At 51.2% G+C, this 13,691-nt stretch overlaps 2 protein-coding genes across 3 annotated transcripts; one reads left to right on the plus strand and one right to left on the minus strand.

Moving 5' to 3' along the window:
* Nucleotides 1-96: 96 nt before the first annotated feature.
* Nucleotides 97-4,769, plus strand: LOC122383635 (ras-related protein Rab-4B-like). Of its 2 annotated transcripts, none has more exons than XM_043370269.1 (7): nucleotides 97-382; nucleotides 635-754; nucleotides 1,291-1,371; nucleotides 1,758-1,872; nucleotides 2,577-2,718; nucleotides 3,058-3,229; nucleotides 3,577-4,769. In XM_043370269.1, the coding sequence occupies exons 2-7, from the start codon at nucleotides 739-741 to the stop codon at nucleotides 3,693-3,695; spliced, it is 645 nt and encodes a 214-aa protein (XP_043226204.1). In that variant the 5' UTR covers nucleotides 97-382; nucleotides 635-738; the 3' UTR covers nucleotides 3,696-4,769. The 2 variants fall into 2 exon arrangements, with proteins under 2 accessions (XP_043226204.1, XP_043226203.1); XM_043370268.1 differs by lacking the exon at nucleotides 97-382 and adding an exon at nucleotides 390-413.
* A 177-nt stretch (nucleotides 4,770-4,946) lies between these two features.
* Nucleotides 4,947-8,526, minus strand: LOC122383634 (trichohyalin-like). Its single transcript, XM_043370267.1, has 5 exons — nucleotides 7,373-8,526; nucleotides 7,037-7,207; nucleotides 6,568-6,741; nucleotides 6,096-6,250; nucleotides 4,947-5,766 (listed from the first exon to the last, which is right to left on the minus strand). The coding sequence occupies exons 1-5, from the start codon at nucleotides 8,093-8,095 to the stop codon at nucleotides 5,604-5,606; spliced, it is 1,386 nt and encodes a 461-aa protein (XP_043226202.1). The 5' UTR covers nucleotides 8,096-8,526; the 3' UTR covers nucleotides 4,947-5,603.
* Nucleotides 8,527-13,691: the final 5,165 nt, after the last annotated feature.

Consider the following 13,691-nt stretch of genomic DNA (forward strand, 5'->3'; position numbering starts at 1 on the left):
CTTCGTGAGAGCGGACGTTTATTTTAGTAGTCGTAAGCCACCAGTCTTGTAGATTGTGCGTCATTTTTTGCCCTTAAATATTATTGTTTTTATTTTGCTGACGTAATCGATTTTTGCCATGTTTTGAGTTGTCCTTATTTTTGCAAAATATCTAAATTTTCAAAGGCGAAATTAATGAAATACATCTAAAATATCTAATATTTTGTATCATGTTTATCTAAGGTTATGAAAATGTAACACTAATACTTAGAATAAATTTATTTGATATTTTCTCCGATTTCAATGATGTCATTTTAACTATGATTATATTTTTAAGTCCCGATCTTGCACAAGCCCAGCCTAAAAGAATCACAACACAGCGGGGAGAGAGGAGGAGGCTGGGGTAAGAATAATAGCATTTTTTTATTTAGTGGGTAAGGCATCAGATGAGAGTATAATTTTATGTAACTTATTTTAAAAGTGGTTTAAAGATGTGTTTTGCTTTAATATTAGCCTGTTTTGTTGGATTGAACTTTAATGAAAACTGAAATTAAAGTCTTGGGGTTCTCTACAACATTTACAACCCTCAATTCTTGATAAATGATTTTAAGGAATGGTGATTTGTTTTTTGATGTTTGATACTTTTTGTTCCCAGGTTCTATGGAAAGAGAGGGCAAGAAGGAATAGTTTGTTTGCCAATAGAAGGCAGTTGTGTGACAGCTCTGCCACACGACCAGTTGCCAGCGGCAGCATCTCATCATGTCCGAGACCTATGGTGAGCTGGGATGAGACGTGTTTGGGTTACATCTGCTGTTGGTACCAGAAATGCAGGATTTTTAAATTAAAAATGTTCACTGAAAAGTGCACCGTTTAAGGCTGACAAAGCAAGACAATTAGATGCTAGTTTATAATGTGCCATGGGTTAACACTTATCTCTTCTGGTTTTGTGGCATCTTTTCATTTTTCTTTTGGGGGAGGGGTAAGTGACTGTTTCCATGAATCCTTCTGCCTATATTATTGTTCCTGAGCAAATCAAAATGACTTAGATTTTATTAAACCTTAAGTCTGTTGTAGGAAAGGTAATATTCACCTATGTTTGGTCAACTATGTCCAAATTAGCTGTGAGAGAACACTGAACAGGGGCTGCAAGTGACAAATGAGGAATGAGCTGTATTCTGTACTCCTGTAGTTGTGTAACTGTGTTTTGTCTGGCTGTGAAGCAAAAACAGGAGACCCATCCTTGATGTGAATATGAAGTATTCCAGGGGTGTTGGTTTTCAGGCCTTTATCTATGCACTTTTTGCTTTGCAGACTTCCTCTTCAAGTTTTTGGTGATTGGAAGTGCAGGTACAGGAAAATCATGCATCTTGCACCAGTTCATTGAAAACAAATGTAAGTACTACTGAAATATGTGTTCTAACTTCTAAGAGTCCCTGCCATTGGGGAAATTTACTGTTAGGAACAGTAGTTCAGTTCTCAGTTGTAAATTTATGTGAGAAGTAACATTTCAGGCTTTGAAGGTTGTCTACACAGCTAGTTACTGATTAATTTGTACTGTAGTCTCATTATTTGTTGTTGAATGAGCTTCAACCCTTGGCATTTGGTTTTATATTTCCCAATAATCTTGATTTTTTCTCTTTGTGTGCCTTTTTGTCTTTTGATCATGTGTCGTGAGTCTGTGAAGGGATGACATTTGTCAGCAACTAAAAGTTGATGTTATATAAATGACAATAATATTTTTGTCAGTGCATGATGTAACAGTAACCCATCTTTGTCAGTTAAGCAAGACAGCAACCACACAATTGGCGTGGAGTTCGGCTCGAAGATAATCAGCGTCGGTGGCAAGTCCGTGAAGCTGCAGATCTGGGACACGGCCGGCCAGGAGCGCTTCAGGTCGGTCTTTGTTCTGCCCACAGTCTCCTCTGGTGGTAGCTCGTTTCAGTCCCCACTCCCCGCTGATCTTGGTCTCAGGGCACTCTTCCACCCATTGGCGGCTGGGATCGTACGTCAGAGGGTTTGACAGACTTCTGTCTCAGCTGTCGAAAGCTGGTTGTCTGGCGGCGTTACACCAACCGGGGGTTTGTCGACTCCTGTCCCTGGTGAGGTCAAAGACAGCTTACAAAGGCAGAGCCGGTGATCCGTAGGTGATCCATACGACGTCCGCCGATTAATGCCGTCCCTGCCTGTATGGGCGCAAAATGACCTTTGCAGTCGGCGCGCCCTAAAGCCCCAATAAACAAACAAACAAACGGTCCCTCTCGGCTCTCTGTGACCCTTTTTACATTCCTCTAGCGCCCGTTGTCCTGATACCTACCCACAACTGAGCTTCGAGTCTGAAATTTCGGTCGAACTCCGGTCTAAGCGCGATATCAGCGGTATCGTCGCATACCTTTGGTCTGGAATCGGTAATAATGGCATCACATTTACATGATTGATGATTATTGATCGGTTGTCACAAGGGAAGGGGCCAAGGATATCTTTATGAATTATGAATAATTCATAGGATGCCAAGCATCAACTGAGTTATTTTGTCCTGGTAACCTGTCTGAGGTTGGTACCTGGTACCTCGACTAACCGCTGTGTGTTGACCCTACCAGGTCGGTGACTCGCAGCTACTACCGCGGCGCGGCCGGCGCCCTGCTCGTCTACGACATCACCAGTCGTGAGAGCTTCAACGCTCTGTCGGCCTGGCTGACTGACGCCCGCTCACTGGCGTCGCCCAACATCGTCATACTGATGGTACGGGCCGCGTCCCCTGTCCCGCTGTTGGCCACACAAAGGGGACCGCGCTAGGCTGTATCCGTGAATTGGTCACTTAGATAGGAGCTAGGGAGCGGTACTTATACTGATGATGCAAACCGGATGGTGTGGATGGAGGTAAACGGTTTCTTCATTCTGACGCTTTAAGGACTTGAGTCTTCTTGCTTCTCTCACGAACTACCGTCTAGCCAATTTATACCCTCCTGCCAATCTGGACACAAATCCGTAAATTCATATGCCCAGTCTACTTTGCCTGTAAGCTGCACTCTCTGACGTACCCGCACCCCTGACCGACTCGCACGCCCGGCTGGATCGCAGGTGGGCAACAAGAAGGACCTGGACGCCGAGCGAGAGGTGACCTTCCTCGAGGCCAGCCGGTTCGCGCAGGAGAACGAGCTCATGTTCCTGGAGACGAGCGCGATGACCGGAGAACACATCGAGGAGGCGTTCCTCAAGTGCTCCAACACCATCCTGGCCAAGATTGAGACCGGTGAGTGGCTGTGTGTCGGGGAGAAAGCTGAGGGTTCTCGGGGTTCGATCTATTTATGTATTGCAGGGTATGCTGTAAATGAGAATGCAGTTGGCAGCATCGAGCTTGAGGAGTTTGACAGATTGTCGCTGTTTTGTGTGGCCTATGGCGATGGGGATGTGAGCTGTTATTTTAACTTTTTTTTCTCTTCATTTTGTGCGAATTGAAATCAATGCCGGACCGGTTCTTCGGTCGTCATTACTCGTGACTACAGTTACGCCTTAGAGGTGTTCGGTAGTGATGCCCGGCGTCCGTTCCGGTAAACGTGCGCCCTTTTCCGTCCTGTGACCATCCCGGTCCGCTGGCAGGCGAGCTGGACCCGGAGAGGATAGGCTCCGGTATCCAGTACGGCGACCACGCGCTGCGCCGCCTGAACCGCGGCTCGGCGCGCACCTCGGCCGGACCCGACTGCGCCTGCAAGATCTGAACAGGACGGCGGGACGCACCGCGCGACGGGCGGCGGCAGGTGGGGCTATCGGGGAACCCACCCGCCCTGTGATTCTACACAGATGTTTATTTTTAATGTCGGTAGCCGTGTTTGTTGTATGATTTGGCCGGCCCGGTGGGCGCGCGTCTGTTTTGGAGCGCGGAGTCGCCGCTATCGTCGGTGCGGCGGTGTCCGGTGGTGCGCCATTGGGTAAGTGTCGTTCTCCGAGGATGTGTGCCTTCTCTCCTCTCGGGGTGGACGGCCGAGGCGGGTCGGGGCCGCGCGCGCTGATCTCTCGGCTGGGGCTCCTGCGGCCGACGGTCCGGCGGCTGCCGCAGCAGGCGTGGATTGTACCGTACTGCACACGCCGAGACGGTACGGCGGCGCGGAACGGTCTATAGACAGCTGGCTTTTAATTGTATCGCTTTAAATGATGTTGCAATTCCGCGGGGCGTCTTTGTGGAGCGCGCCGCAATAATTCCTTAGTGGTGATATATTTACACGCGTCTTGCGCTAGGATATTTGATGTGTTCACGGTTGCCGTGAGGTCGTATAAGTATTTATCGTAGTCTCTCACCCGGCCGGCCGGCGGCGGTAGTGTGATGTCTGCCGGCGGCTTCCCGCACCTGCACCCGTCCCTGCCTGTGTTGTAGCCGCGCCCCGCTGTGTTCCGTCCTCTCAGTTCTGAGCCGCATCCTGCTGGAAGGAGCGGCGCCTGTACGTTTGTACAGGCCTGCCCACGGCGGCAACAGTCAGTCGGGCAGCTATTTCTGCCCAGCGTGCGTCATCCCCGTCGCCTCCCCCTTCCCTATCATACACTGGCCGCTGTGCCCCCCCCCCCCCCCGCCATGTTCTCGGTCGAATTCATTGGCCGACCGGACGCGCATTGCGCGGCGTCTGCGATTGTCGTGAAGGCAGAAGCTAGTTCTTATTCCTGGAGACGGTATGGTAAACTGCCTAGGTCGTGGGGTTCCGCTGTTGTCGAGGACCGGCGCCCTTCCTTGCCCCATACCCGGTGTTCGCGGCGCCTATCACGCTACTCAGTCTAGTCTGATAATATATATCACTGACCGATCCAGTGTGTGTGGTGTCTGCCCCCGACTGCCCTGTACGGGTGTCTCCCGCGCCCCGCGGGGTTAAAGTCATGGGGATAAAATAACATGGTTAACAGGAGTGATGATCAAAGGCAGGAGTGATGATCGTGCCTTTGACGAGAACCGTCCGTCTCCATAGCACAGAAGGAAACACATATTGAATTGACAAACGTGGTTGTGTATTAACCGCACTTTCAATGATAAATTACAGAGAACTCTGTAAAAATCGACGATGTGCATGATGAACGAGTCGTTGGTCGGAAATGCACGATACAAAATGAGAACATGAAACATGTAAGGAACAGCATGTGACTAGTGACTGTGGAAGCTCGTAGCAGAACAGGAAGCGTATTTACGTGAACAGCCCTGACTAGGAATCTCCCTCGCGCTCACGCGATACAAAATTGAACATGAAATGCGTGATGGACGGTAATGCTTGATCGGTGTCGAAATCTCGATGAAAGGAAGCACATCATTGTTGATTAGCGTTGACTAAAAAGCGTGTCTCATCGCTACACCTACTGGAACTACTGACTACCTCTGGGACGGCACAAAACGAGATCATCGCCAGCTCTTACTCAAACCCAGTCCATAAGTCGGCTTGAAACAAACTCCACCAGCCTGAACTTGGACGGAAAATTCCTGTCTCATTCACGGACGAGTTGTGATTCAGGTTACTCAGGCTCAGACGGGCTGCTACACGGCATTCGGTAGCCTGTCCCAAGGACGGACAACTTTGCCAGAGCGCAGTTACACTCACGAACTGCTGTGCGACAGCCCGGTCTCAGCCGGACTGCTCCACCATAGTCGTGTCTCAGACAGACTGCTCCACGCCTGTAGGCGGCGGTGGCTGGAAGTCGGGCACCATCTCGCGCACAATCCTGCGCAGCCGCTCCTTGCGGGCCTCGATGGCACGCTCCTGCTCCAGGGCTTCCGGCAGTCGCCTCCAGCGGCGCAGCACGCCGGCACACGTCAGTCTGGGGTGGAGAGGGGTGTAGATTAGAGTGTTGGATAGGAGGAATATATCAAACTGGGGTGGAGATAACACGGGGCAAGTAAGGCTGTGCACCGTGGTAGATCAGGCTTGGTTGGACGGGGATGGTCAGGTTGGAGTGAGCAGGGGACAGTTTGTACAAGCTCACGGTCAAATCAGGGCGGTAGCTATAATACAGTTAGACGACAATGCGTATCATTACAGCCGGTGACAGCTGTTGGCCGGTTTGCATGCGACATTCGCGTCACAGACTAGGACGGCCATAAACTCACCGCATAGAGGACTGTCCTCGCCTCACGTCAGGACCCTCACCTGACGTCACAGAGAGCGGCGCGCTGCATCTGCTGCCGGCGCCGGACGCGTCCCAGCGCCAGGCTGGCCTGCCACGTGCGGAGAGCCGCCTGTAGACGCTGCAGCTGACACAGGTCGGAGGCCGCCTGCGCCTTCAGATGCTGCTGGTGCACGTACTGAAAACAGAAGGGGAAAACACATCTGCTGCCAACAGAAGCAAACGACAGGGGAATGTGGAGCACGCGCCTTACCAACTGCAGGCCCACCATGGACATGTAACAGACCCAAAATCAGCATTTTCGCTGTTATAACGTCCAGTTTCACATTTATCCACTATATTAAATAGGTTCACTTTAGATGCCCTTTACTATCTGAACGTCAATAGTTGACTCGATATTGACTCAATACTGACCGTTCTCTACTACCCAAACCCGAAGTCTAGCAGTTTCCTTCTATCCTACCGTCCCACCCTCACCGATTCCCCCAGCCTCACCGTTCGCCAGCGTCCGAGTGCCCAGGCGGTGAGCCGGGTGCGGTACCAGTCCCGGGCCGCCTCCTCGCGCTCAGCAGCCAGCAGAGCCCGGTGGTGGCGCCAGCGGTGCAGACAGCGGCTCAGCAGAGTGGAGCGCGCCCACCGCTCGGCAGACGCCTCCAGATCGCGGCACCGCTGCCGAACGCGCGACCATGAATCCGTCAGAGTTCGAGACGGTAGCCAGCCGCGCAGAAGTTCACTCCGAATGTGTAATGTTCATGTAGCTCAAGTAGCGAATAAAACGGTCGTAGGCATTGTGCAGACACAGCATATCATTGTATGGTGATCAGCAGATAAATAAAGCCATGACTTTAGTATCTTGGTCGCTATATAGTGTATGGTGATATGATGTTAAGTACCTTTGCAAAAAAGAACGGAAAAGAAAATCCTATCTCAGATCGACCCCAGATATCCGTTACTGGATGCCTACCTGTGCGTATCGGACCAGGGCGCGGAACACGCGTCGGACCAGCGCGTGTCGCCGGAACTCGTCGGCTATCTGGTGCCGCTGCTGGAGCAGCTGCTGACCGCGCAGCTGGCGGCGCCGCTGCTCCTCCTGGCGCAGCCGCCGCTGACGCAGCTGCTCCTGCTGCTGCTGCCGCTGCCGCCGCGCACATCGGACCAGGTGGTGAGCATGTATAACAAGCACAATTACTGAACACAATGAATGAAACTTTGCCTTCAAATGAAAATATACTGTTGACAATCTTACTGGGATACAACGCACCAACGAGGTACACAATTTGAATTACCCTCTTGCACTAACCTCAAGGGTGAGTTGACGCTGAAACTCCTCATGCCGTAGTCGTTCGGCCTCCCTATTGGCCGCCTCACGCTCCTGTCGGCGACGGCGGACCTCCTGCTGGCGTGCTTTCCTCTCAACAGCTCGCAACTGCAGCTTCTCCTGGTATGAAGGATGTGTCTCAGCTGATTCTGGGGATGTAGCCACTTTCCCTGGCAGTCGAGTGCGCATGTTGCTTCTTGCATTTATCAAAAAGGTATGGAGATGTGGAGCTTGACGTAACTCACCCTCGGTCCGAGAAGCAGTCAATGGTTCCCTGCAAGCAGCCTTCAGGGCATGCCCTGCCATGATCTCTGCACACAGGTCAATGGATCCACCACTGCTGCTTGGTGATTGTGGATGTTCATGGTTAGCAATGCTCTGGACCTCTGGGTTGAGAACCTGTGGCTCAGGCTGTTGGAGTGCTTCCAAGTGGTCTGCTGCAGCTTCATTGTAACAAGCTAGCTGTGGAGAAACCTGTTGGTCAGATGCCTGTCCATCAGTCGGACCGATGCCAGGAGAGCTGATTTGATGCAGCTCTAATGGGAAAGAAGACTGTCCCTGAAGAGTGCTTCCCTGGCGAGAATGGCCAAGGCTTTCAGCTTTCACGTTATGATCCCCTAAAACTTGCTGTTTCAGCCGAAGCACAAACTCTGAGATGATCTCTGGGTCAGTGAGGCGAGATCTACTGGAATCGAGTTCATCCATGATAAACTTTATTACCGCATTATGATGCCTCCTCACTAAATCACAAATTTCAGTAGGAATTTCACACGTAATTCGAGGGCCTTGCGTAATATGTAACGGAAGTTAGCAGGGATTCAGCAGGGGTTCAGCAGGGATTCAGCAGGGATCGACGGCCCCTACGATTTCGCTGAATTTTGGTGGAGAGGTGCAGAATGGTGTCCTCTATCGAAAATCCTAGTGCCAAAATGCGGGGAATCCATCAGGGGGGCCACAAATCCCAAAAAACAGTATGCCCTCAGGGCACAATCGACGAACTTTGAAAACCCTACTTCTAGCCGTCAAAACAGCTAAAAATGCACGTCATTCGAAAGAGGACAAAATTTTACATGCAACGGTACCAAATTTAGGGGGCTAGCGCCCCCCTGAACCGAACAAAACAGCTTCAAATATATGGGCCCGGGAGTATGCCCTCGGGGCATAAATAAACGTTTTCAACAATTTCAGGACTATAACATCGACAAAATCCAGCAATATGCACATCATTGGAAAGAGCGTAATTTCCCAAACAAAAAAACCCAAGTAACATTTTTCGATGGGGCCCACCTGGGGCCCACGGGACCCAATTGAAATTTGGGGCCCAATGGGGCGGCTCCTACGATTTTCTTCAAAATTGGCACAGACACTCTCCTGGGCCCCCTCTTCAATCTGGCTGAAGAAACCTACCGGGGAATCCAAAGGAAGGGGCCCAAAGAGGGCCCCAAAGAGGCCCTTTCTAAGTATTGCCCCTGATTTCGCGACCAACCCCGGCAATATGCACATCATTGGAAAGAGCGTAATTTCCCAAACAAATAACCCAAGTAACATTTTTCGATGGGGCCCACTTGGGGCCCACGGGACCCAATTGAAATTTGGGGCCCAATGGGGCGGCCCCTACGATTTTCTTCAAAATTGGCACAGACACTCTCCTGGGCCCCCCCTTCAATCTGGCTGAAGAAACCTACCGGGGAATCCAAAGGAAGGGGCCCAAAGAGGACCCCAAAGAGGCCCTTTCTAAGTATTGCCCCTAATTTGGCGACCAACCCCGGCAATATGCACATCATTGGAAAGAGCGTAATTTCCCAAACAAAAAACCCAAGTAACATTTTTCGATAGGGCCCACCTGGGGCCCACGGGACCCAATTGAAATTTGGGGCCCAATAGGGCGGCCCCTACGATTTTCTTCAAAATTAGCACAGACACTCTCCTGGGCCCCCTCTTCAATCTGACTGAAGAAACCTACCGGGGAATCCAAAGGAAGGGGCCCAAAGAGGGCCCCAAAGAGGCCCTGTCTAAGTATTGCCCCTAATTTCGCGACCAACCCCGGCAATATGCACATCATTGGAAAGAGCGTAATTTCCCAAACAAAAAACCCAAGTAACATTTTTCGATGGGGCCCACCTGGGGCCCACGGGACCCAATTGAAATTTGGGGCCCAATGGGGCGGCTCCTACGATTTTCTTCAAAATTGGCACAGACACTCTCCTGGGCCCCCTCTTCAATCTGGCTGAAGAAACCTACCGGGGAATCCAAAGGAAGGGGCCCAAAGAGGGCCCCAAAGAGGCCCTTTCTAAGTATTGCCCCTAATTTCGCGACCAACCCCGGCAATATGCACATCATTGGAAAGAGCGTAATTTTCCAAACAAATAACCCAAGTAACATTTTTCGATGGGGCCCACTTGGGGCCCACGGGACCCAATTGAAATTTGGGGCCCAATGGGGCGGCCCCTACGATTTTCTTCAAAATTGGCACAGACACTCTCCTGGGCCCCCTCTTCAATCTGGCTGAAGAAACCTACCGGGGAATCCAAAGGAAGGGGCCCAAAGAGGGCCCCAAAGAGGCCCTTTCTAAGTATTGCCCCTAATTTGGCGACCAACCCCGGCAATATGCACATCATTGGAAAGAGCGTAATTTCCCAAACAAAAAACCCAAGTAACATTTTTCGATGGGGCCCACCTGGGGCCCACGGGACCCAATTGAAATTTGGGGCCCAATGGGGCGGCCCCTACGATTTTCTTCAAAATTGGCACAGACACTCTCCTGGGCCCCCTCTTCAATCTGGCTGAAGAAACCTACCGGGGAATCCAAAGGAAGGGGCCCAAAGAGGGCCCCAAAGAGGCCCTTTCTAAGTATTGCCCCTGATTTCGCGACCAACCCCGGCAATATGCACATCATTGGAAAGAGCGTAATTTCCCAAACAAATAACCCAAGTAACATTTTTCGATGGGGCCCACTTGGGGCCCACGGGACCCAATTGAAATTTGGGGCCCAATGGGGCGGCCCCTACGATTTTCTTCAAAATTGGCACAGACACTCTCCTGGGCCCCCTCTTCAATCTGGCTGAAGAAACCTACCGGGGAATCCAAAGGAAGGGGCCCAAAGAGGGCCCCAAAGAGGCCCTTTCTAAGTATTGCCCCTAATTTCGCGACCAACCCCGGCAATATGCACATCATTGGAAAGAGCGTAATTTCCCAAACAAAAAACCCAAGTAACATTTTTCGATGGGGCCCACCTGGGGCCCACGGGACCCAATTGAAATTTGGGGCCCAATGGGGCGGCCCCTACGATTTTCTTCAAAATTGGCACAGACACTCTCCTGGGCCCCCTCTTCAATCTGGCTGAAGTAACCTACCGGGGAATCCAAAGGAAGGGGCCCAAAGAGGGCCCCAAAGAGGCCCTTTCTAAGTATTGCCCCTATTTTCGCGACCAACCCCGGCAATATGCACATCATTGGAAAGAGCGTAATTTCCCAAACAAAAAACCCAAGTAACATTTTTCGATGGGGCCCACCTGGGGCCCACGGGACCCAATTGAAATTTTGGGCCCAATGGGGTGGCCCCTACGATTTTCTTCAAAATTGGCACAGACACTCTCCTGGGCCCCCTCTTCAATCTGGCTGAAGAAACCTACCGGGGAATCCAAAGGAAGGGGCCCAAAGAGGGCCCCAAAGAGGCCCTTTCTAAGTATTGCCCCTATTTTCGCGACCAACCCCGGCAATATGCACATCATTGGAAAGAGCGTAATTTCCCTAACAAAAAACCCAAGTAACATTTTTCGATGGGGCCCACCTGGGGCCCACGGGACCCAATTGAAATTTGGGGCCCAATGGGGTGGCCCCTACGATTTTCTTCAAAATTGGCACAGACACTCTGCTGGGCCCCCTCTTCAATCTGGCTGAAGAAACCTACCGGGGAATCCAAAGGAAGGGGCCCAAAGAGGGCCCCAAAGAGGCCCTTTCTAAGTATTGCCCCTATTTTCGCGACCAACCCCGGCAATATGCACATCATTGGAAAGAGCGTAATTTCCCTAACAAAAAACCCAAGTAACATTTTTCGATGGGGCCCACCTGGGGCCCACGGGACCCAATTGAAATTTGGGGCCCAATGGGGTGGCCCCTACGATTTTCTTCAAAATTGGCACAGACACTCTGCTGGGCCCCCTCTTCAATCTGGCTGAAGAAACCTACCGGGGAATCCAAAGGAAGGGGCCCAAAGAGGGCCCCAAAGAGGCCCTTTCTAAGTATTGCCCCTAATTTCGCGACCAACCCCGGCAATATGCACATCATTGGAAAGAGCGTAATTTCCTCAACAAAAAACCCATGTAATATTTTTCGATCGGGCCCACCTGGGGCCCACGGGACCCAATTGAAATTTGGGGCCCAATGGGGCGGCCCCTACGATTTTCTTCAAAATTGGCACAGACACTCTCCTGGGCCCCCTCTTCAATCTGGCTGAAGAAACCTACCGGGGAATCCAAAGGAAGGGGCCCAAAGAGGGCCCCAAAGAGGCCCTTTCTAAGTATTGCCCCTGATTTCGCGACCAACCCCGGCAATATGCACATCATTGGAAAGAGCGTAATTACCCAAACAAATAACCCAAGTAACATTTTTCGATGGGGCCCACTTGGGGCCCACGGGACCCAATTGAAATTTGGGGCCCAATGGGGCGGCCCCTACGATTTTCTTCAAAATTGGCACAGACACTCTCCTGGGCCCCCTCTTCAATCTGGCTGAAGAAACCTACCGGGGAATCCAAAGGAAGGGGCCCAAAGAGGGCCCCAAAGAGGCCCTTTCTAAGTATTGCCCCTAATTTCGCGACCAAACCCGGCAATATGCACATCATTGGAAAGAGCGTAATTTCCCAAACAAAAAACCCAAGTAACATTTTTCGATGGGGCCCACCTGGGGCCCACGGGACCCAATTGAAATTTGGGGTCCAATGGGGCGGCCCCTACGATTTTCTTCAAAATTTGCACAGACACTCTCCTGGGCCCCCTCTTCAATCTGGCTGAAGAAACCTACCGGGGAATCCAAAGGAAGGGGCCCAAAGAGGGCCCCAAAGAGGCCCTTTCTAAGTATTGCCCCTAATTTCGCGACCAACCCCGGCAATATGCACATCATTGGAAAGACCGTAATTTCCCAAACAAAAAACCCAAGTAGCATTTTTCGATGGGGCCCACCTGGGGCCCACGGGACCCAATTGAAATTTGGGGCCCAATGGGGCGGCCCCTACGATTTTCTTCAAAATTGGCACAGACACTCTCCTGGGCCCCCTCTTCAATCTGGCTGAAGAAACCTACCGGGGAATCCAAAGGAAGGGGCCCAAAGAGGGCCCCAAAGAGGCCCTTTCTAAGTATTGCCCCTAATTTGGCGACCAACCCCGGCAATATGCACATCATTGGAAAGAACGTAATTTCCCAAACAAAAAACCCAAGTAACATTTTTCGATGGGGCCCACCTGGGGCCCACGGGACCCAATTGAAATTTGGGGCCCAATGGGGCGGCCCCTACGATTTTCTTCAAAATTGGCACAGACACTCTCCTGGGCCCCCTCTTCAATCTGGCAAATTTTGAAGAAAATCGTAGGGCCGCCCCATTGGGCCCCAAATTTCAATTGGGTCCCGTTGGCCCCAGGTTGGCCCCATCGAAAAATGTTACTTGGGTTTTTTGTTTGGGAAATTACGCTCTTTCCAATGATGTGCATATTGCCGGGGTTGGTCGCCAAATTAGGGGCAATACTTAGAAAGGGCCTCTTTGGGGCCCTCTTTGGGCCCCTTCCTTTGGATTCCCCGGTAGGTTTCTTCAGCCAGATTGAAGAGGGGGCCCAGGAGAGTGTCTGTGCCAATTTTGAAGAAAATCGTAGGGGCCGCCCCATTGGGCCCCAAATTTCAATTGGGTCCCGTGGGCCCCAGGTGGGCCCCATCGAAAAATGTTACTTGGGTTTTTTGTTTGGGAAATTACGCTCTTTCCAATGATGTGCATATTGCCGGGGTTGGTCGCGAAATTAGGGGCAATACTTAGAAAGGGCCTCTTTGGGGCCCTCTTTGGGCCCCTTCCTTTGGATTCCCCGGTAGGTTTCTTCAGCCAGATTGAAGAGGGGGCCCAGGAGAGTGTTTGTGCAAATTTTGAAGAAAATCGTAGGGGCCGCCCAATTGGGTCCCAAATTTCAATTGGGTCCCGTGGGCCCCAGGTGGGCCCTATCGAAAAATGTTACTTGGGTTTTTTGTTTGGGAAATTACGCTCTTTCCAATGATGTGCATATTGCTGGATTTTGTCGATGTTATAGTCCTGAAATTGTTGAA

The sequence above is a fragment of the Amphibalanus amphitrite genome, unplaced genomic scaffold (assembly GCF_019059575.1).
Source record: "Amphibalanus amphitrite isolate SeventyFive unplaced genomic scaffold, NRLGWU_Aamphi_draft 000169F_arrow, whole genome shotgun sequence".
In the NCBI taxonomy this organism is placed as follows: domain Eukaryota; kingdom Metazoa; phylum Arthropoda; class Thecostraca; order Balanomorpha; family Balanidae; genus Amphibalanus; species Amphibalanus amphitrite.

Coding starts and splice junctions, on each gene's coding strand:
- LOC122383634 (XM_043370267.1), bottom strand. CDS start 8,095: ATGGATGAACTCGATTCCAGTAGATCTCGCCTCACTGACCCAGAGATC. Junction 7,208..7,372: donor AGCGTCAACTCACCCTTGAG/GTTAGTGCAAGA, acceptor GCGCGGCGGCAG/CGGCAGCAGCAGCAGGAGCA. Junction 6,251..6,567: donor CACTCGGACGCTGGCGAACG/GTGAGGCTGGGG, acceptor TTCTGTTTTCAG/TACGTGCACCAGCAGCATCT.
- LOC122383635 (XM_043370269.1), top strand. Junction 1,372..1,757: donor CCAGTTCATTGAAAACAAAT/GTAAGTACTACT, acceptor CATCTTTGTCAG/TTAAGCAAGACAGCAACCAC. Junction 3,230..3,576: donor CCTGGCCAAGATTGAGACCG/GTGAGTGGCTGT, acceptor GTCCGCTGGCAG/GCGAGCTGGACCCGGAGAGG.